At 47.6% G+C, this 21,312-nt stretch overlaps 2 protein-coding genes and 1 long non-coding RNA gene across 13 annotated transcripts in view; 2 read left to right on the plus strand and 1 right to left on the minus strand.

Moving 5' to 3' along the window:
- RHBDL2 (rhomboid like 2) overlaps nt 1-8,948 on the plus strand; it is a 70,407-nt gene extending 61,459 nt beyond the window's left edge. For 6 of the 7 annotated variants that reach the window (XM_084787139.1, XM_084787141.1, XM_084787140.1 and 3 more), the window contains one exon: nt 8,533-8,948. In XM_084787139.1, the coding sequence (XP_084643265.1) occupies nt 8,533-8,733 (201 nt within the window). In that variant the 3' untranslated portion in view covers nt 8,734-8,948. The remainder of the gene's footprint in view (nt 1-8,532) is intronic. The other variant, XM_084787137.1, reaches the window with a different exon arrangement.
- Nucleotides 777-21,297, minus strand: LOC311600449. 5 transcript variants are annotated; one of them, XR_014780248.1, is made up of 6 exons: nt 20,877-21,177; nt 20,488-20,626; nt 19,778-19,901; nt 17,032-17,136; nt 11,869-12,152; nt 777-1,171 (listed from the first exon to the last, which is right to left on the minus strand). It is a non-coding gene; the product is annotated as an uncharacterized lncRNA (long non-coding RNA). The 5 variants fall into 5 exon arrangements; XR_014780250.1 differs by lacking the exon at nt 777-1,171 and having other exon boundaries at nt 9,025-12,152; nt 21,168-21,288; XR_014780252.1 differs by lacking the exon at nt 777-1,171 and having other exon boundaries at nt 9,025-12,152.
- On the plus strand, nt 1,420-1,786 carry LOC311599283 (large ribosomal subunit protein eL33-like). Its single transcript, XM_084785046.1, has one exon. It carries the CDS (start codon nt 1,447-1,449, stop codon nt 1,777-1,779), a length of 333 nt encoding a protein of 110 aa, XP_084641172.1. The 5' UTR covers nt 1,420-1,446; the 3' UTR covers nt 1,780-1,786.
- Nucleotides 21,298-21,312: the final 15 nt, after the last annotated feature.

Below are 21,312 nucleotides of genomic sequence, written 5' to 3' on the forward strand. Positions count from 1 at the left end.
TGTGTAGTCTTGGCTGTCAAGGATTAGCTTTGTACAGAAGGTTGGCCTTGAACTCACAGAGATCCACCTGGCTCTGTCTCTCCAAGTGCTGGGATTACAGGCAAGCACCACCTTGCCTGGCATTTTTTATTCTCCTGTTAATTCTTTTTAAATATTTGTACTTTATGTGTATGGGTGCTTTGCCTGTATATATGCCTGTGCGCCGTGTGCATGCAGTGCCCAAGGAGGCCAGAAGAGGGCACTGAATCCTTGTGAAATCCTTACAGTTTGTGACTCACAAGTTGTTCAGTCACCATTTGGTGCTAGTAATCTAAGCCAGGTCCTCTGGGAGAACAGCCAGTGCTCTTAACCTCTGAGCCATCTCTCAGAGGTATTAACTCTTAAGGGAAGAGACAATAATATGTATTATTCTTTTCTTTGGGGGCACATCAGAATGTCATGTCTCTACCTAGGGTCACAAGTATTCCATTCTTTTGATCAGGAGGCCTATGGTGTGACAAACTTGTGGTTTCTTTTCTAATGTCACCATGAAAAGCAGAGGTGATTTAATAGTGTCTACTTATGTAGGATCTGTGTAGAAAAGTAGATGGGGACTCTCCATAACGTTATATATAAGTCTGAGCTAATGAAGGACTAGATTTATTATTACAGAAGGAACAGGTCTGTTGCAGGATATTTGATCCCATTGTGATCCCTGAGATTATGAACTGTAAATCCCTGTTTCTTGTAGTTGAGCCCTAACACACATCTTTAATCCAAGAGATCTGGACACAGGATTTAATAAAGTTAACCCTAGGTCAAGAGGTGGAACAAGAAACCAGCTGACGGGGATTAAAGAGTGGGAGGGGCTTTGAGTTGAGTGACATATAAGAGCGTGGAGAAGTAGGAGGGGCTTTGAGTTGAGTGGCACATAAGACAGCGTGGAGAAGTAGGAGGGGCTTTTAGCTCTTTAGCTTTTCGGATCTTCAGCTCCTTGGCTTTTGGGGCTTGTCTGAGCTTGGAGCTAGCAAGCCTTTGGCCTTGGGTTTTCTGGCCCTTTCCTCCTGGGCTGCCAGCTGAGCTGGTGAGCCTGCTGGGCCTTCTCCACTGGGATGTGAGCCGAGTAGGACCGTCAGCTGGGCGTTTGCGCTGCTTCTCTGAGCTAGCAGGTTTTCACTCCAGTATCTGGCTCCTGAGTTTTTATTGGAAAAAATAGAAAAATTGGGAATTTCATTTAAAACAACACAGGTTCTCTGTGCTCTTGAATCTAGAGACTATGTAGTAATTAGGAAAGATGGTCCCTTAAGCTTAGGGATGAGATGCTTAAACAGGCTACACAAGGTTAACCCTCAGGAAAGAAGCCACGACTACACACAGAAACCTTATCTTGAAAAAGAGAAACAACGTCTTTTCGCCGTCTCGGCGCCTGTGCAGGCCTGCTGGGAACAGGACTTCTAAAACGGGACTATGTCTGGAAGGCTGTGGTGCAAAGCCATTTCTGCTGGCTACAAGACAGGTCTCCAGAACCAAAGAGAGCACATAGCTCTTCCTAAAATTGAAGGTGTTTATGCCCAGGACAAAACTGAATTCTACTTAGGCAAGAGATGTGCTTACGTGTATAAAGCAAAAAACAACACAGTGACTCCTGTAGGCAAAGCAAGCAAAATCAGAGTGATCTGGGGAAAGTTAACCCGGGCCTGTAGAAACAGTGGCATGGCTCGTGCCAAATTCCAAAGCAACCTTCCTGCGAAGGCCACTGGACACAGAATCCGTGTGATGCTGTACCCTTCCCGGATTTAAACTAATGAAAAGTAAATAATAAAAAAAGAAAAAGAAAAAGAAAAACAGAAACAACAACAAAACTCAAACAAACAAAAAAGGTATAAATAACTTATATTGGTCGTATAAACATTGACATGACAGACGTGTAGGTTTCTCTTATTCCAGGAAGGACCCAATTCTCCTAGATCCACAGCTCAGTTACCCTGTAAGCATTTTAGCCAAGGAAGCCCTAACACCTTTTAGTTGTCTGGCTTGTAGCTACTAATCAATGGTAAACAGAAGTTTCGTTTGCTTAAGATAGTGTGTCTTGATCAGTGCTCTAGTGCTGTGAAGAGATGCCATAACCAGGGTAACTCTTGCAAAGAAAAGCATTTAGTTGGGGCCGGCTTAGTTTTAGTCCATTGTCATCGTGGCAGGGAGCAGGGCGACTCATGCTGATGAGGTGCTAGAGAAGCAGCTCAGAGCTCTACGTCTGGATCCACAGACAGCAGGAGGAGAGAGAGACACTGGGCCTGGCTTGAGCTTTTGAAACCTCAAAGCCCACAACCAGTGACACACTTCCTTGAGGCAACAAGGCCACACCCACTGCAAAAGGCCACACCCACTGCAACAAGGCCACTCCTCCTGATCCCTCTCAAGTAGTGCTACTCCCTGATGACCAAGCATTCAAATATATGAGCCTTTGGGGGGCATTTTTATTCAAACTAACAGAGTCTTACTATACAGTACTAGCTGGCCTGGAACTCACTCTGTAGACCAGGCTGGCCTTGAACTCACAGACATCTGCCTGCCTCTGCCTCTTAAGTGCTAGGATAAAGATGTGTTCTACCACTTCGGGCATTTTTTTTTTTATTTTAAAGGACTTATTAAATTTCCACATGGACACAATTAATTATATAAGTGATGATAGTACATTTAATAAAATTAGAAAAATTAAAAAAACATTCCACATGGCTTCAGAGTTTTGTTCTGGTTCAGACAGTGGTGACGCTATTAAAAGAAGGTAGAGACTGAGCTGACAGGACAGCTCAGCAGGCAAAGCCTATTCCCAGGCCCCACATGGTAGAAAAAAACTGATTCTTGGAAGTTTTTCTCTGACTACACACATGCATAAATTAATGTAATAAAATATATTTTTAACAGAAGGTGGGGATAATTTAAACTGTAGGCTGGGGAAGGGCATCTGTCACTTCCTGTTCATTGTCATCTTTGTCACAGAAGCTGCTAGTGGAGATAGAGTTGGCTCCTGGTATCCTGGCTGGGTCTTCCTTGTGTAGCAACTCACGGGCCAGGCAAGGGACGGGGAGAGGCTGCAGGCTGAGAGTTCTCCAACCAATGGGTTAGTCGGCTAACAGTCAGCCATAGGCATGACAGTGAACACTGATCAGAAAGTACCGATGGAAAGTTTTAGCAGTAAGGTAGGAAAAATGTATTTTCTCAAAAACAAAAGAAAAAAAATGTGTCAGGCGTGGTGATGCACCCCTGTAATCCCAGCACTCGGGGAGGGAGAAGCTTGGGGATCTTTGTTAGAGGCCAGACTGATTTACAAAAAGTTCTGCTACATAGAGAAACCTTATCTTGAAAAACAAACAGCAGAGGCAGGCAGATCGCTGTGAGTTCAAGGCCAGCCCAGTCTACAAGTGAATCCAGGACAGGCAAGGCTACACAGAGAAACCCTGTCTCGAAAAACCAGAAAGAAAAAAAAAAGAAAGAAAGAAAAAGAAAAACACATTAAAAAGAAAGAAAGAAAGAAAAAGAATACCTTATTCAAAGCAAAATGATAGTGCAGACTAGAAAGGAACATATTGTTAAGACTGACATGGGCGTGGGGAGACCTGGAGAAATGGCCCAGAGCTAAGAGCACTTGCTGTTCTTCCAGAGTTTAGTTCCCAATACCCATGCCAGGGTAAGGATTAAAAATGAGATGCCAGGCAACAGACATGACATGGATAAGTTTATTATACGAGTTTATTATTATGAGAGCAGGGAAGGGAGAAGGGCACCCCAGAGAGAAAGAGACAGACACCATTCACACAGAGGACACAATTTGCCTTACCGTGCATCCACCTAAAAACCACCGAAGCTGGTTCGTCCCATTGTACATAGTTGTCAGTTATCTAGAAAATGCTAAAAGAAATCAGTTGCCTGGTTTAGTGTAGTTCTAAGACCAGTTTGGTGTTGGTCCAGTTCTTGGATTAAGAGGTTGCTAGGCTCTTCTTTTTTTTTTTTTTTTTAAGAGAGCAGGATGAAGTCTATACCCATAGCCAAGTGCAGTCCCAGGCTGCTAAAATAACTATTATGCTTAAAGGGCTAGTAACCCAAAACCATCAGGTGGGCTGAGAAACTCCAGACAGGAAAGCTGATTTGAGATAACATCCCAGGTGGGTTAGGATGCAGGCGCTTCTGACAAAAGATCAATAAATCAACCTCCTTTGGCATTTACCACAGGGCTGGGTAGTGTGTGTGCATGTGTGTGTGTGTGTGTGTGTGTGTGTGTGTGTGTGTGTGTGTGTGTGTGTGTCCTGCAGATGGAATCTTCCACCCCAAAGTTCCCTCTTTAAAAGTCTCCAGCCAGCCAGGTGTGGTGGCGCACGCCTTTAATCCCAGTACTTGGGAGGCAGAAGCAGGTGGATCGCTGTGAGTTCGAGGCCAGCCTGGTCTACAAAGTGAGTCTAGGACAGTCAGGGCTACATAGGGAAACCCTGTCTGGAAAAACCAAAAAAGAAAAAAAAGAAAAGAAAAGAAAAGGCTCCAGTCGTCCGTACTACAGCATACAGTATTCACTCCCACACAGAGATTGATGCCCTTCATCGTTCTGTGGCCAAAGTTCACAGGCTTTGGGAGAGAAGGATTTTGGGAAGGCGAAGCAGGTACCAGAGGAGAAGGAAGAGGGTCACCATGGGATAGAAAGGAGCCATGTGGGCCAAGAGGAGGAACTCTGAAGTCCCACATGAAAGACATGGCCCAGATGAACAGCCTTAGTAAGCATTTTGGGATTATGGGTGGGAGGAGCCCAAACAGAAACGATTAGAAGCAGATGGCATGGGATGGAGGCCGGGAGATAATGGAAGGTAGCTTAGGAGGTGATGTCTACCACGCCCCAGGTGAGAAGGCTGTTCTAAAATCTATCAAGTGTCTTTATTGATTGTGGAAGTGGGTAAATAATACCTCCGTAATAATTATAAGCCCAATAGTAAACATCAGGCCATACCACTAAACTAACAGCAACGTGCCATTTCAAGGCAGTCTCAGCCACTGAGCCATCTCTCCAGCCCCAAGACTCCACATTTTGATGGTTACACTAATCACACCAGTGATTTTTTTTTTTTTTTTTTTTTTAGTTTTTCAAGACAAGGTTTCTCTGTGTAGCCTTGGCTGTCCTGGACTCATTCACTCACTTTGTAGACCAGGCTGGCCTTGAACTCACAGCAATCCACCTGCCTCTGCCTCCCAAGTGCTGGGATTAAAGGCGCGCGCCACCACTGCCCAGCTCTGGTGATCTTGACGTTCTTGTTCTTCTGTCTGGCTTGAGCTGAGCCTGGAAAGCCTTTCCTGTCACAGAATAGACACCCAGGTAGCCGAAAGCCCGTCACTCTAGCGGCCTGGCACCTGGCACAGAACAGAGTGCCTCAGAGAACCCTAGAGACCATACTGACCAACAGATGGCCCCAGAACAGCTCAAAGGGAACCCAGAGCCCTCAAAGTAAATGAAACACCCCAGGTGCACTAATCAGAGCAACTTACCACAGGGGGGTGGGGATGGGGACGTGGGAGGATGTTCTTAAATCTAAAACAGACTTCAAATGCCCTTCCTCACCCCAGTGAAACACAGTGCAGCTGGCCTGAGTTGGGAAGCCATGAGAAACCTTCTGTCAGGGAAGTGATCTCAGGAGCTGCTGCGAGTCCTTCAAGCTTTTCCTGTCCCTTTGGGTTGGGATGGGAATGACTGACACCCAATATGTGTCTTTTTCTCCAAGCTTGTTCTACACAATGGTTACCAGGGTTGTTTTGTGTTACTTATGAGCATTATTAGAACTGTGGGGGAGAGGTGCGGATGATAACGCAGGAGCAGAGGTCACAGCGTGCGTGTGGAGGTCAGACGACCACTTCAAAGTGTTGGTTTTCTCCTTCTACTTTGAGTTACAGGAATCCAACTCCTGTCATCAGACTTGTGCGGCGAATGCTTTTACACTCTGAGACATTTCAGTGGCCCTTTTTACCAGCGTTCTAAGAGTCAGCCTGTGTGCTGAGATCTCTAACATGCCAGGCAAGGCCACCATCCTGGGGCTCCCCAGAGAACTCCCTCCCTCACACCTAGCGACCAGCCTTCCACACCACGCCCGTGCCCTCCATCTACTGATGTTTTCCCTAGATGCTGACATTCCTAACACCAACAGACATGGGGGCCCAAGGCTTCCCTCAGAATGTGGGTCAGCCCAGGTCACAGGCACCTTTCCCCTAGCCCCGCCCACTGCATCACAGACAGGCAGGACAGCCAAAGTTGTGACTCTCTTGGGAGTTCATTTTCTCCAAACCCAGGGCAACAGTAGAGCGTTGACAGCAGAGGCTGGTGACCTCCAGAATGTTCATCTTGTAGACAGACTGTGCCAGAGAGAAGAAAGCTAAACGCTGAAGAGCTCTCCCATCACTGTGTGGGATCCATCAGGGAGGGACAAAGCCAGTCCCCAGGAGCGTGAGAGGGAAAAATGAATTGCCAAGACTTTGGTTCACACAGAAGACCAACAGCTGCCGAAACCACCCAAAGATGGAGCAGCCAGGCATTATGGCCGACCATTAGGGCACAGATCCTTGCTCAGGACAAGAACATCTGGACCTCCCAACCCAAGAGTAGAGGCTCGGGTGCTCTGTGGGCTAGCCAGGCAGAGTCATTTCCCCTTTTCCAGAAACCCAAGGAAGGAGGACGCCACCCCCTGCACGCCGGCTGTGCTGGTGAGTGTGTGACTCCAACTGCTGAGGGCTTCTCCTCATTAGTCATCAGAGAGATGCTACAAAGTGACTTTGCTAAACATCTGGAGCTAGAGCCCAGAAAAGGCTCCCTTACAAATCCAAAGGAGGCGTGGACAGAGAAAACTCTCAAGGCAACAGTACCACTAGAGACCCAGGGAAGAGGGAGGCCAAAGGTGACCAGTCAAGGAAAAAAACTGCAAAGCTCTCAAGGGCAGTGCCATACGGACGTGTGGAAGGACATAATCATAAGATATGGCATTGTGTCACCAAGGAGAGGCCTGCCAATGGTGTCCCACTACCCTAAACTGACTAGTGATCTTGAGGGACATGTCCTAGAGGGAAGAAAGATCCACCTGAAATCAAGGCCACCAGACCAGGAGCAGTTGTCCGTGTCTAGTTTGGAGGAGAGCCAGGAGGAAGAAAGACAGACATCAAGGAAGGAGAAATTGAAGGCTAAGAGAGCTTATGAAAGGGAAATCCAGTACAGGTTCTCGAGAGAAAAAACAGCCCTCCAGAGAAAAATGCAGGAGTTGGGCCCAATGCCCGCGGGGGGAGCAAGTTGCCTGGACAAGAAAAAGACCCAGGCCTCGGAGCTGTTGCCCAACGACCACGTGAAGTCAGGGCCCAGGGCGCAGAGAGGAAAAGTTCAGACAATTGCTCAGGAGGACAATAGCGAGGCCAGAAGAAAACAGTCAAAAACGGAGAAAAGGAAGTGGAGGGTACAGTGGTGGGACCCCACAGTCTGGGGTGTCCCAGTCACACTGGCCAAGCATGAATTACCTCCTGGTAAGACCTGCTCAAAAGCCCATGCTGGCCCAAGGAAGCTGGATTTTCCTGTAGGCAGATTGAGTTATCAAAACACTGTTTTTGTGCCTCGAGAACATTAAAGGTCTCCACTAAGGCCCCGAGGCTGTGGTTTCTGCCCAGGGAAGTAGTCCGCTCAAACCCAAAGGCCACCTAGCTACCTCTTACAGGGCACCCTGCTCCCCTCCCCCACCCTCCTCAGACTGTGTCCATCATCCTTCTAGGGGGTTCCTGGGACCTGACACTGGTGAGTCTTTCCTGAGCCTGGTCTTTGCCTGTAACCACTGGCCTCAGATGAGGTCCCCGGGAGCACCCCACTTCTCAAAAAGAAAGTCTTTCTGAAAGTTTGCCCTCAAGTGCCTGCTGGGCATCCTTGCCTGTAACCACAGGCCCCAGGCTAGAGCACCCACCTTTTGATTAATAAAAAGCCATCCCACCTGGGCTGGGCAGAGGAGATAGGTGAGGCTAAGACTCCAGAAAGATAGATAGATAGATAGAGAGAGAGAGAGAGAGAGAGAGAGAGAGGGAGAGAGGGAGGGAGGGAGGGAGGGAGGGAGGGAGGGAGGGAGGGATTGATTCTGGGAAGAAGAAGAGAGACCACCACAAGAAAGAAGAGAGACCAGGAGAGAGACCTGAAGGGAGAGGGTAGGAGGCCGCCATAGGTTAGATGCAGAAGCACGTGGCTGGCATGGATGGAGAATGTGGCTCAGATGAAGAACATTAGCAAGTATTTGGAATTATGATTGGGAGGTAGCTTGATAGAAGTTATTAGAAGCAGTTGGCACGGGAGTAATTAGAGGATTAATAGCTGCCCTGCCCCAGGTTAACTAAAGCTATTTTAAAATATACAAGTGTCAGTGTCTTAATTGATTCCTAGCTGGGCCTAGAGATAATACAGATAAATTTTAAAACAATACAGCAGCTGCTTTGAACTGCTAAGAGTCTCTCCAGCCCCTCTAGTCATTTGTATACTAACACAATGTCATGTTATGTTTTCAGGGGAAGCAGGTTGGACACCCTGATTCCATGGCAGAACCTGGGCGTGGTGCTCCATGGCTCCACGGCTTCCCGGATGCACTCAAGTTGACTAGACGGTTTTTGAGGAAACCTGCTTGTATCCTAGGCCTGAAATGTTTTAATCATATGTACCAAAATACTTCACAGAATCCACTTTTAATAAATCATTTTTGTCACTGTTAGGATTCTGCGACAGTCCGCCTACCTGTGATGTCACTGCTTACCTGCCACAGGGGCGTGGCCCTGCCCAGGGCCATATAAAAGAACAGTCCCTCCCCGTGGCTCTCTCTCTACCTCCCTCTATCCCCCTCTCTCCTTTTCTATCTTTCTACTTTTTACCTCTCTATCTCTCTCCCCCTCTCTAGATCTCTCTACCTTTCTCTCTCTCCTTCCCTCTCCTCTCTACTTCTCCTCTCTCTGGGGTAACCCCCATCCCCCCATCCTTCTCCCCCATGTTCATCTAATAAACTCTGTATAAAACATAATATCTGCCTGGTACCTTGTATTTTATCATTTGCCTTTTATCTTTATTTTTTTTTAATAATATAACAGTCACTATGTGTGTAACAGTTTTTCCTAGAATCAATTCCTTACTGTTTAAAGAATAATTATTTTTCTGTTAATTTTTTTAAAAAATGTGGTTTGGGCTTTTGTTGTTCATTTTGATTCCTCTGTTAATTCTTTTTGTTTGTTCGTTTGTTTTGTTTTTCAAGACAAGGTTTCTCTGTGTAGCCTTGGCTGTCCTGGACTTGCTTTGTTGACCAGCCTGACCTCAAACTCACAGCGATCCACCTGCCTCTGCCTCCCGAGTACTGGGATTAAAGGCGTGCACCACGACGCCCAGCTCAATTCTTTTTTTAAAAAAATATTTTATTTTTAATTTATGTGCATTGGTGTGAGGGTGCCAGATCTTGGAGTTACAGACAGTTGTGAGCTGCCTTATGGGTGCTGGGAACTGAACCCTGGTCCTTTGGAAGAGCAGGCAGTGCTCTTAACCACTGAGCCATCTCTCCAGCCCCCTCTTTTTTTTTTTTTTTAATGACAAGGTACTATGAAGCCTCGCCTGGCCTTGACCTGGATGTGTATCTATATAGCTGTGGATGATCGTGACCTCCTCATTCTCCTGCCTCAGCCTACCAAGTGCTGAGACCCTGAGTTGCACCACCATGCCGAGTTTCTCTGTGGTTCTGGGGATGGGGCCCGGGCATCCCTATACTCTTTCCACTAAGCCACACTGACCAGCCTCCCCGTCCGGTAACTCTTGAGGTTTCTGTATTTATCCTGTCACTAGAGAAAGAGCCTGGTTCCTAGCACCCCGACTCAGTTTCAACAACCTGCCTTCAGCAAACCTAGAGACACCGTGAAATGAAGAAAGGGTCAGCAGTGAGGAGACAGTGCCACAGCTCCCCAGCGTCACCCTCATCGTCCTGAGAATTTCCCCTAGACCATGGTTCTCAACCTTCCTGATGCTGTGGCCCTTTAATACAGTCCCTCATGATGTTGTGGTGACCTCCTAACCATAAAGTTATTTTGTTGCCACTTAATAATTTGTAATTTTGCTACTGTTATAAATTATAACATGCCTGGCATAGTGGCGGAGACCTTTAATCCCAGCACTCAGGAGACAGAAGCTGGTGGATCCCTGTGAGTTCGAAGCCAGCCTAGTCTACAAAGTGAGTCCAGGACAGCCAAGGCTACACAGAGAGACCCTGTCTGGAAAAACCAAAACATGAGAGAATGTGTGCCATTGATATGGGTGAGACCACGTCAGGGACTCCCTACCCTCAAGCCTATGGGACAATAGCTACTTCCACCCCTACCCCCTGGGCTCAGAGGGATGCCAAAGGCTTTTGCTGGTCTGTGTGGGGATGCTGACAGGGTGTGCAAGAAAAACGTTCACCATAGCTTCCTTTTCCTTGACTACAGCCTGAATACTTCTCCACAGACTGCTCCTTAGATTAGCTAATTGCCTCCTTGTTCAGCTGTATGCCGTAAACCCCGCCTCCTTGTTCAGCTGTATGCAGTAGCCCCGCCTTCCTGCTCAACTCTGTAGGAAACACACTGCGCTTTCAGGGTGCCAAGGTTTCTCCATCAGAAAACCCAGAGCACCCGATCCCAGCTTTTCTGTGGGTCTGTCTGTGTTCAGCATTCCATTTCCTTTACCACCCTGAGTTGGGTCCAAGACCCCGGAGCTATGCAAGGATTCCACACAAAATAAAGCAAGACACATGAATCCGGCGTGCAGCTTTCGCAACCGTGAGAGCAACCTGCTTGAGGAACAGCGTTTGAGCTGAGCGCAGCCATCATGAGGTGGTTCCAGAACAGCCTTGGATGAACTGACACGGCCCTAAGGGAAAGCTGGAGGTACCTGGGCTGCACAAGGGGTAGCGCGGCCTTTCCCTGAAAACGGGTCTCTGGTGAGATTTCTAGAAAATTGCAGGCTTATGACAGTTTCACAACTGGAAAGGCAGCAGTTAATTGTGCCAAAATTCTTGCTCAATTCTTGGCAGAGGCTTCGATCGGATTCCAGAGTCCTGGCCCCTCAAGTGCATTGACCTTTACTCCTGGCCATGTTAGGAAGACAAAGAGATGTAAGGACTGCCGGTATCAGCTACTTTTCTATTGCTCCAGAGATGGGGGAGCCAGCCAAGTCACCTGTTTTATCAGGTCTGAAGTCTCTGCACATAACAGAAATCAGCAGAGGAGGGGCCTTCCACGTAGCATTTCAAAGGGGGGGGTGCAAATCACTTAATGAGGGGGTGTTCTGAACCTGGACCAAAACCTGAGATAGCAATGTAGTCCGTGCTAACTGAACATCATGGTGAGTGTTCACAGGTCTCCTTGGAGATGAGGTGGTACTTAACAGCTGATGCATTTGCCAGGTGTGGTGGCCCACATCTTTAATCCCAGCACTCAGAAGGCAGAGGCAGGTAGATTGCTGTGAGTTCAAGGCCAGCCTGGTCTACAAATGGAGTCCAGGACAGTCAGGGTCACACAGAGAAACCCTGTCTTGAAAAATCAAAAAACAGCCGGGCATGGTAGTGCACGCCTTTAATCCCAGCACTCGGGAGGCAGAGTCAGGCAGATCTCTGTGAGTTCAAGGCCAGCCTGGTCTACAAAGCGAGTCCAGGACAGCCAAGGCTACACAGAGAAACCCTGTCTCAAAAAAAAAAAACCACCACCACCACCACCAACAACAACAACAACAAAACCCAAAAAAACCCAAACACACACACACACACACACACACACACACACACACACACAAATCCAAAAACCCCAAAACCAAAAACCAAACAAACAAAAACTAACTCATACCTTTGAGATTCTGTTTTTAGTAGGGTAGGCTTGTGGGAATCCAAATCATGACACAATCGCCATAATCTCATGAAGTGGACCTCTGATTATCTCTGATGCCTTTTTGCTAAGACAAAGCTGCTGCTTCCTCCTCCTCCTTTCTTCTTTTTTCCTTTCTTCTTCTCTTCCTCCTCCTTCTCTTCCTTCTTCTTCTTGGCTTTTTGAGACAGGGTTTCTCTGTGTAGCCTTGGCTGTCCTGGAACTTGCTCTGTAGACCAGGTCTGATTGCCTCTGTCTCCTGAGGACTGGGATTAAAGACATGCGCCGCCACCACTTGGTTACCCAAGTATCTTACAGTTAACACAAATGACACTGTTAGCAATGATCTGAATGGGAAAATTATTCCATTTCAATCCAAATGTATGTATATTTCATGTGGACTACATCTGGGAAATCACACAAAGGGATCTCTACATAAAGGCCCATCTACAATTCAACTTTGAAATTTATATTTTACTTTTCCTAGCTTAAGTACGTTTAGGAAAAAAGGTTAATAAGAGTTTCTGAGTATTTGCTAAAATACCTTCTAACAGTTTAAGCACCTCTACATTTTAGGATACCCTGTCAATCCCATAGGGTTTGTTTTCTCAGCTTTAGTTCCCGGGATTAACACTTAACAGCACGAGGTCCATCTCATTTTACAAGATGCCCCAAACCAGTGCTTCAGTCACTTAACATTTAAATAGGCCTGGGGACCTGGAGAGATGGCTCAGCGGTTAAGAGCACTGACTGCTCTTCCAGAGGTCCTGAGTTCAATTCCCAGCAACCGCATGGTGGCTCACAGCCATCTATAATGAGATCTGGTGCCCTCTTCTGTCATGCAGGCAGAGCATTGTATACATCATGATTAAATAAATCTTAAAAAAAAAAAAAAAAAAAAAAGGCCTGCTTGAAGTAAAGTCCTAGCCAGCCTGATCTACAGAGTGATTCCAGGACAGCCAGAGCCACACAGAATCCTTGTCTCAAAAAACTTAAACCAAACCAAACCAAACCAAACAAGCCAGTTTTCCTTTTAGTTTCAATTCATCTTAGCTTATCTCTTTTTCAGAGAGAGAAATACAGAGGAGGCTGCTCCTACTTAACAGTCTGACAATGTCTCCCAAAGACTCACATTTATACACACACACAAAGAATGAGGACTTTGGTATTCAGGTAAAGAAAAATTCAAAAGTCAAGTGGCCTGGGTTAAGTAGTCAGTTACCTGCAGGGTAACTGTTGCTTTAGATGCCCCCCAGGGACTAGGCAGCTAGAGTTCTCCCTAGGGGCATCAACTAGTCTTAGTGGTTCTTGTTTATGTAACTGGAACAGAAATGTCCTTCAAACTCCGGTTTCTCTATCTCTAATGTGTTAAGGAGGGGGCGCAGTGGGTTGCTTTGCGAAGGGAGTGGCCACAAAATTACCCTTTAGGAATGAGCTTTCTCAGGAGAAAGGGCCTTCATCACAAAGCAACAGCACATTATATATTAGAAGACATAATGGGCCTTAAAAGGAACGAGAGGCTGCCCTTCAAAATTTGGGAGGAGCACCATTAAAAGATAGCTTAAAATAAGTTATGATGGACAGGGTGGTGGCAGGTTGCAGAATAGAGCTGTGAGAAATTCACCCGAACAAAGCAAATGTCACACCATGTGACTCAGTCCGGGATAGCCTACCTGAGTATTAGTCTGGGATAGCCTACCTGACCATTCAGTCTGGGATAGCCTACCTGACTATTAGTCTGGGATAGCCTACCTGACTATTAGTCTGGGATAGCCTACCTGACTATTAGTCTGGGATAGCCTACCTGACTATTAGTCTGGGATAGCCTACCTGACCATTCAGTCTGGGATAGCCTACCTGACTAGTTAGTCTGGGATAACCTACCTGACTAGTTAGTCTGGGATAGCCTACCTGACCATTCAGTCTGGGATAGCCTACCTGACTATTAGTCTGGGATAGCCTACCTGACTATTAGTCTGGGATAGCCTACCTGACTAGTTAGTCTGGGATAGCCTACCTGACCATTCAGTCTGGGATAGCCTACCTGACTAGTTAGTCTGGGATAGCCTACCTGACCATTCAGTCTGGGATAGCCTACCTGACTAGTTAGTCTGGGATAGCCTACCTGACTAGTTAGTCTGGGATAGCCTACCTGACCATTCAGTCTGGGATAGCCTTCCTTAGCACGGAAGAGCCAGGTGCAGGGTAGAACCACAAATTAGGGGCTGTAAAAACATCTCAGCACAACATGGCTTCCTAACATAAAGACCCAGGAAAGAGCTGCAGGTCTGAATTTTCCAGTCTGTGAGATTGGGCCAGCTTTGCGTGACTAGCTGCTTATAGAGGCGCCCATGATACAATTCAGAATCCAACCCATGAACCACAGTGGTCCGAACAGAACCCCACCCCCAAGAGTACTCTATCTCACACCAGACACCCACCCACATGGTTTAAGGCCCATCATAGAAATGGCACACCAGCCCAAACATAGCTCTACAAAACTGAAACAGCTCAGAAGAACTGGGAAAGATAAAGCCAGTCACCAAGTGGCAGTCACCAAAAATGGCTTACAAAGAACCCGACGTGCTCAAAAAAGCCACCACATAAAGGAAAGCCAAGCCTGACTGGGCAGAGACATGGTAAGGGTAGAGTTTTCTTTTTTCCGAGACAGGATCTCTCTGTGTAGCCTTGGCTGTCCTGGACTCGCTTTGTCGACCAGGCTGGCCTAGATCTCCATAGTGATCTGCCCCTGCCTCCTGAGTGCTGGGATTAAAGGCATGTACCACCAGGCCCGGCTAAGGGTAGAGTTTTCCAAAAAGTCCAAAATGAAGGCCAAATGCTCACTTCTCTGCTTCCCCTACTAAAGCAGAGGATGTAGCTAAAGCAGGAGGCCGAAAAACTCCCTAGAGCAAAGCTGTTTGGGGCAGTGACCTTTAGCTCTCCACACAGGGTCAGCTCGCTGCCAGTGGCTGCCACTCAAAATGTGTCTTTCCTCCAGGTTGGCTTGACACCTGTTACTAGAGTTATCAAAGTCAGAGCCTGTGTCTCGGCAGCTGTCAGGCTTGGCCACCCGTGGACTCCACCTCTTGTCCTTGCCTTCTGCTTGCCAAGGCTCGTCTCTCTTCTACCATGCCCGTGCCTTTCCACATAAGCTGTTGTTCGCTGATGCTGCGGGTCCTGTCAAGAGATAAAAGTGCGGAAGACCCAACATGCGTCTAAATCACAGCCCTTCCTCGCCCACTGCAGCACAGACAGGCAGGGTAGCTGAAGCTGGGGCTTGTGAAGTGAGTTCACTAGTTCCCAGACCAGGACAACCATGTGGGGTGGATGCCAGAGGCTGGGGAAACTTTGAGATGAGCGGTGTGGTAGGAGCTAACAACGGGGAGAGAACAGCTGACCTCTCTGAGAGCTCCGAGCAGCACAGGGGAGGGCTTGTCAGTGGAAAAGCCCTGGTCCTCAGGACAGTGACAGCAGGAAATGAGTTTCCAAGCTCTGGGCTCCCACACTCAGGAGAGTGAGTTTTACTGTGAGCCCCCAAAACAAGGGTCAGGGTGGGGGTGGGCAAGCCTCTGGGACAGCCGCTGTAGGTTCATTTGCTTTTAGGTGGTTAGATTTCACAGAGCTGTCCCAGTCCACAGTGGGTGTGAGTGATGTACAAGTCAGCAAGGCAAGGTCTGCTCATCTTTACAGGCAGAAATGGGGGAAACCAGGACATTTCCCATACTTGCTGCCTCTGCTAGTGGGTGCCTCCTGAAAATGTGTCCAGTCCTAGAGCAGGGTTTGCAGAGTGTGGCTCCTCAAAGCCACCATGTGTGGTGTTCCCTTTCGCCCAGCCAAGACTGAGATAGTGACAGTAACAAGTAAGACTACCTTAAATTTGAGGATCACAGCCTTGCTTAGCAAAGCAACCAAGAAAAATACATAGTAGGGCGTGGTGGCACACACCTTTAATCCCAGCACTCCGGAGGCAGAGGCAGGTGGATCTCTATGAGTTCAAGGCCAGCCTGGTCTACAAAGTGAGTCTAGGACAGCCAAGGAAGGCTACACAGAAACACCCTGTTTTGAAAAACCAAAACCAAAACCAAAACCAAACAAAACAAAACAACAACAACAACAAAAAAAAACCCAGAACCACGCAAATTCATAAAAATACCAGCTATGTGCAGGAACAAAGGGTATGTGCAGAGGTCTGGACCAAGTCGTAGCTAGAAAGTCCAACCAAAAGTAAAGATGAATGTGACTAAGGAGAGAGAGCCAGGAGGTGCTGTGGAGGACCTCCAGGGGACATAGTGAGATAGTACAATCTAGAAGGCCACAAGGAGCATTCAGATACACCAAACAGTGCCGATCATAAGAGAAACACCACAGAACAGGCAGGAGGAAAATCACAGCCATCACGGAGAAGGTGGAAGGCAACTTATTAGCCTAGGTGGGGAGGCGCCATCCCAGAGGTCAAAGGAGGCGGCCAGGGAGCTCGGCCCAAGGCCACACAGGAGAAAACAAGCCAAGTCTGCTGAAGAGAAGTCCCCGGTCTTGGAGATCCGTGACAAAGGGCAGCAGGAAGAGCTATTTAGCTCACGGCTGCCACAAGGAGGAAGTTACAAGAAGCCCGTTCATAAAGGAGAAGTCTCTGCGGAAAGCATGCGTGAGACCCCAAGATCTAGGGTGGGCAATAACGCTCCAAGAGTGGGAGGAGACTGCTGGTGAGCTGTGCTTGAACCAACAGGGTGCTCCACACCATGCCAACTGGGTAATTCCAACAAGATACAATGAAATGAGAATCAGGCAGAAACTTCCTAAGCTCTCTGCCTGTGGTGAGATTGGGCTGGGATTGGAGAGATGATTACAGAACATGCCAAGTTCATGGATGAGGTGGTGGTGAAGGTCGCACCAGGCTCTGAGGAAGAGATACTTACCCAGAGCTGCCGGCCCCAACCCTGCCCCCACTCCCCAACCAAACCAAGGTCAGGAGGCCAAGGATGGACAGACATCTTTGCTTTAAAGGTACTCATTTCTTTGAAAGCTGGTGATTATTCAAAAGGCTATTAAATGTTATGAAAATAAAGGTGTGGGTCTCCTAATGAAATTCGTTTTTGATGATGCTGAGAATCCACTGGGCAAACACTCTGATGCCAAGGTACGAACACGATGCGCGTGGGAGAAGCACTGTCCATCGTCCATCTTTCCTGTCCTGAGCATGAGGAGAGCCAGCGTCGTCCAGTCGGAACTTGATCAGGGATGTGAGAGTGCCTGGTAGAAAGACCACCAAAGCCACTTGCCTGTGGCATCCACGCCTGCTTCCTTCATGTGAAGACAGCCTACCTGCTTTCTGTCAAAACCCGATCCTTTCCTAACAACTTTGGCTGTGTGTTTCTTGTTCCACAGCTTGATTGGACCCCTGGAGCTCAAGACTTTTGCCAAGACCCGTGGTGCAGGCTGTTAGGATTCTGGGATTTTGCCCTAGTGCTAAACTCTCCTTTCTCTTTAGAGCTATGATATGTTGGCTCCCTGAGTGTTGAAGGCTTCTGACCAGTCAGTCCCACTCTTGCTGGACAGAGATGGCTCGGTGGTTAAGAGCTCCACCTGCTCTTCCAAAGGTCCTGAGTTCAATTCCCAGCAACTACATGGTGGTTCACAATCAACTCTAATGTGATCTGATGCTCTCTTCTGGCCTACAGGTGTGAGATACCAGAAGAACTCAAATTGGATTTCAGGGTAACTGAGGCAAAGGTTGAGAAATAGGCCTACAGGAGATAATCTGGCCAGCAGCAAAGAGCAGCCCCACTAGAGATAGTGTTGCCTAGTGACTGACCCGCAGGGTCTCACCAGAGATAGAGTTGATAAGAGACCCAGTTTTATGGCCACATTCCTTCCTGCCTACTGGAGATAGGGTTAATAAGAAACCGGACACTTCCCTGAACAAGGTAGTGAACAAAGAAAGCTAAGTCTTGGAGCCTTTTTCTGTAGCTTGTCACTTTTATAGACATTAGACCTCTTTATGTTACTCAACCAACAGATGCTTGGCAGGTTGGAACTCCCCTGCTTTGGGGCACTGGAAGGGATAGGAACCTATAAATTTACCCTCAGCCCAGAGATCAGGGCTCTTTCTGGGTGCCACTGCGGTAGTGACTGGTCAGAGCCCAGCTCTGAGTCGATTAAAGGGCCTCATATATATTGCATCGGTATTGAGTCCTGGTGGGTTTTTTTTCTGGGGGGGGGTCCCTCCATCTGGGTACAGCAGGTGTTCATGCAAGTAGAACACTGTATACATAATAATAAATAAACCTTAAAAAGAAAAGACGGTTCCTTTTTACCAGGCCCTTAAACAGTGGCCTCTGTGCCTTGGCCCTTGAATATGCTGTTCCCTAGGTCCTTCCAAAAGGTGCATCATTTTGAATGTTTGCATCCTGGAGCTGCTGAGCCAGCCCTTGTTACTAATTGCTGGCCCCAGCACCAAAGATCCTTTGGATGGGAAGGATATTCTTTTCAAAACTGTATCTCAGGTTCTTGCAGATGCCCTAGGAGGTCCTTTTTAGGGAAGGAATGTCCCTTTCAGAACCTGCCATCAGGGCCTCTTGTCTGTAGCCTTCGGTGCCAGCACTGAGTCCTTCGGATGTTCCATCTGTATGTGGCCTTTCAAATAGGAGATCATTTTGAAAGTTGCAGACTCAAGTTCTTGGAGGATGAACTATTTGTTGTTCACTGCCTCAGAGGACTATTGAGAGGAGCGCCCCACTGCCCCACCACGCAAAATCGCATTTGACTGGCGTACATTTTAGGAGCCGGTTCCTAGGAAGGGATGCTAGGTAGGAATTTTGTTAACTCACTCTACCCGCCCCTCCCCTCTGGTTTTTCAAGACAGGGTTTCTCTGTGTAGTCCTGGCTGTCCTGGACTCGCTGCTGCCGTGTGCCACCATGGCACAGTTGTTAACTCTTTCTCAACAAAATAGGCCTCTTTCGACCCACCATTTTGATTGATTCTAAAGAATTTGGCTACGTTTAATCCTCAGGCACAAGCTTATTGATGCCTTTTCCTTCGCTCACACTTTACTCAGGTCTACTTTTTCTCACTCCTGGGCAGTCCTGGCTTCCTGAGCCAGCGAACCGCTGAGAGGGAGTTTCCGCTAATCTATGGGGTGGGGATGTGGACTGAGGGTGGGGCCTAGGAAGGGTGGGGAAAAGTAGGGTGCATAGAGGGTTGAGTGGAGCAGATGGAGAATTCCCAGATGTGTCAATTGGCCATCTGAGGTCTTAAGGTACCGGCTAGTGAGTCTGGTGTGAGCAGCCACTTAAAAGGCTTTAGGGTCCAGACTTTAGTGCTCCGGCTGCTGAGGCTTGGTGACTACTGTGTATGGAGGAAGCCAACAGGCAGTGTCCAGGGTCACCCAAGTGGAAGAAGCTCCCTGTTGGGACTCTTAGTTGAACTGGTAGAACACTTTGCAAATCTGCTAATGCAAAATGCAGTGGTCGCCACCCTCAAGCACTTGGGCAAGAATGGGCTGCTCAGCCACAGGTGGCTCCATCCTTTTATAGTGTGACAGGGAAGCCACTCTTGATCGGGCCTCACAGATGGCCAAGGCAGTGTATGTGGATGCAGCCTGCCCTAGAAGGAAAACTGAAAGTGCCACAGACCACTGGAATTTTCTTTCTTTCTTTCTTCTTTTTCAAATAGTACTCGGGAGGCAGAGGCAGGCAGGTCACCGTGAGTCCGAGGCCAGCCTGGTCTACAAAGTGAAGCCAGGACAGCCAAGGCTACACAGAGAAACCTTGAATCAAAACACCAACCAACCAACCAACCAACCCAAAAAGCTAGGGAAAGTGGATGAGTCTGGAATGCCTCAGACCAAAAAGACTGGAGGGAGGGAACAACGAGAACACAGGGAGGACTCACTTGGAGGAACTCTGCTTTGCACCGTGTCATTCAATTTGTAGTTGAAGCTGGGTTCATGACTGGAGTGTTCTTTCCTTATGAGTTTAAGTTCTGTGGTTACTTGTGTTCCAAATAAAATTTTTTTCTTAAGACCAACAGAAAAGACAATATTCCTGCTATTTGTGCAATATATAGCCTTCATTTCTATTTTCTTAAATAGTCTTGAAACTTTGCAGCTAGGGAACAGTGAGATGGCTCAGGAGGTAAAGTACTTCTTGCCAAACCTGATAACCTTAGCTCAAGTACTGAGACTCACGTGGTGGAAAGAGAGCACCACCTCCTGCGAGACTTCTGATCTCCAGCTGCCCCACAGCACGAATCCTCTCCCCGAACGCCGGCAAAAAAAAAAAAAAAGTAATAAAAATTTTCACTAGATTTCAAAAGGCAAGGAGGGCCTTACATTGAAACATGAACACAATGCTTGTTTGTTTAGTTTTCGAGACAGGGATTCTCTGTGCAGCCCTGGCCAGCCTAATGGCCTTGGACTCAGAGATTCATCTGCCTCTGCCTCTCCAGTGCTGAGATTAAATTCGTGTACCACCACGAATGAATTCTATATAAAGAAGTAAATTCTATATATGTAGAATGAATTCTATATAAAGAAGTAAAAAAACAAAAACAAAAACAAAAAACCTAGCCAAGAAGCAGGTACACCTGCAAATTCACTTAACTGTTCGCTTTTGCACTTAGAAATTTCACCAGTAGCCAAACAGCAGCACGGCCACTTTTAATTCATCTTCTGCCCTTTGGGTGGGTCCTGACAATCGAAGGGTAAAGTGGGACAACCACTCTGGATGAACGAAAGAGCAACTAAAGAGACATACAGAGTACTCTCAGTAATTATTTTATACATATTGGTTCAAATAACAAAGACATACAAAATATATATGAAAAAACCTTAACGTCAACTACTGGGGTTTGGGGGCGGGGGGGAGAAAAACTAATGACAAAGGCAGGAAAAAAGAGCCACGACTTCAAGTTATTGCTCTAATCCAACACTGCTGCATAGAGACAAGCACGCAACCCACATAGCTTTCTCCCAGCCATCTGTTAACCTCACCGGACGTAAAGCTCACATGCGGGTCCTGTACAAAAACTCCAAGCTAGATTCGTAGTCTTTACAGAGCTGAGGGTGACCTTGAACTTTTTCCTGTTCTCCTGCTTTCACCTCCCCCGTGCTGGGTATTTTTCTGAGAGCCAAGAAACACGGCGTTGGCCGGTCCACAACACTTCCAAAGACCCAATGGACAAGGAGTGCGCCACTACCACGTGGGAAGAGGCTCCGCGCACAGCTGCTCTGACTCCCGACCACACCCACTCAGGGCCCTACGGGAGGCTTGTCCGGATTTACCGAAACTTCGCTTCTTGCTAGGCAACCAAATCTCCGCGGCGACCGGAACAGGAAGACGCGAGGCTGCCCGGAACCGAGGAGGGCGGGCACACGCAGTCTCTCTGGGTTCCGCGGAGACAGGGATACACAGCGTCCCGGTCGCCAT

This window comes from Acomys minous (assembly GCF_964271855.1).
Source record: "Acomys minous genome assembly, chromosome: 6".
Taxonomy (NCBI): Eukaryota; Metazoa; Chordata; class Mammalia; order Rodentia; family Muridae; genus Acomys; species Acomys minous.

Excerpts from the sequence above, each read along its gene's own strand:
- LOC311599283 (XM_084785046.1), top strand. The coding sequence starts at position 1,447 with ATGTCTGGAAGGCTGTGGTGCAAAGCCATTTCTGCTGGCTACAAGACA.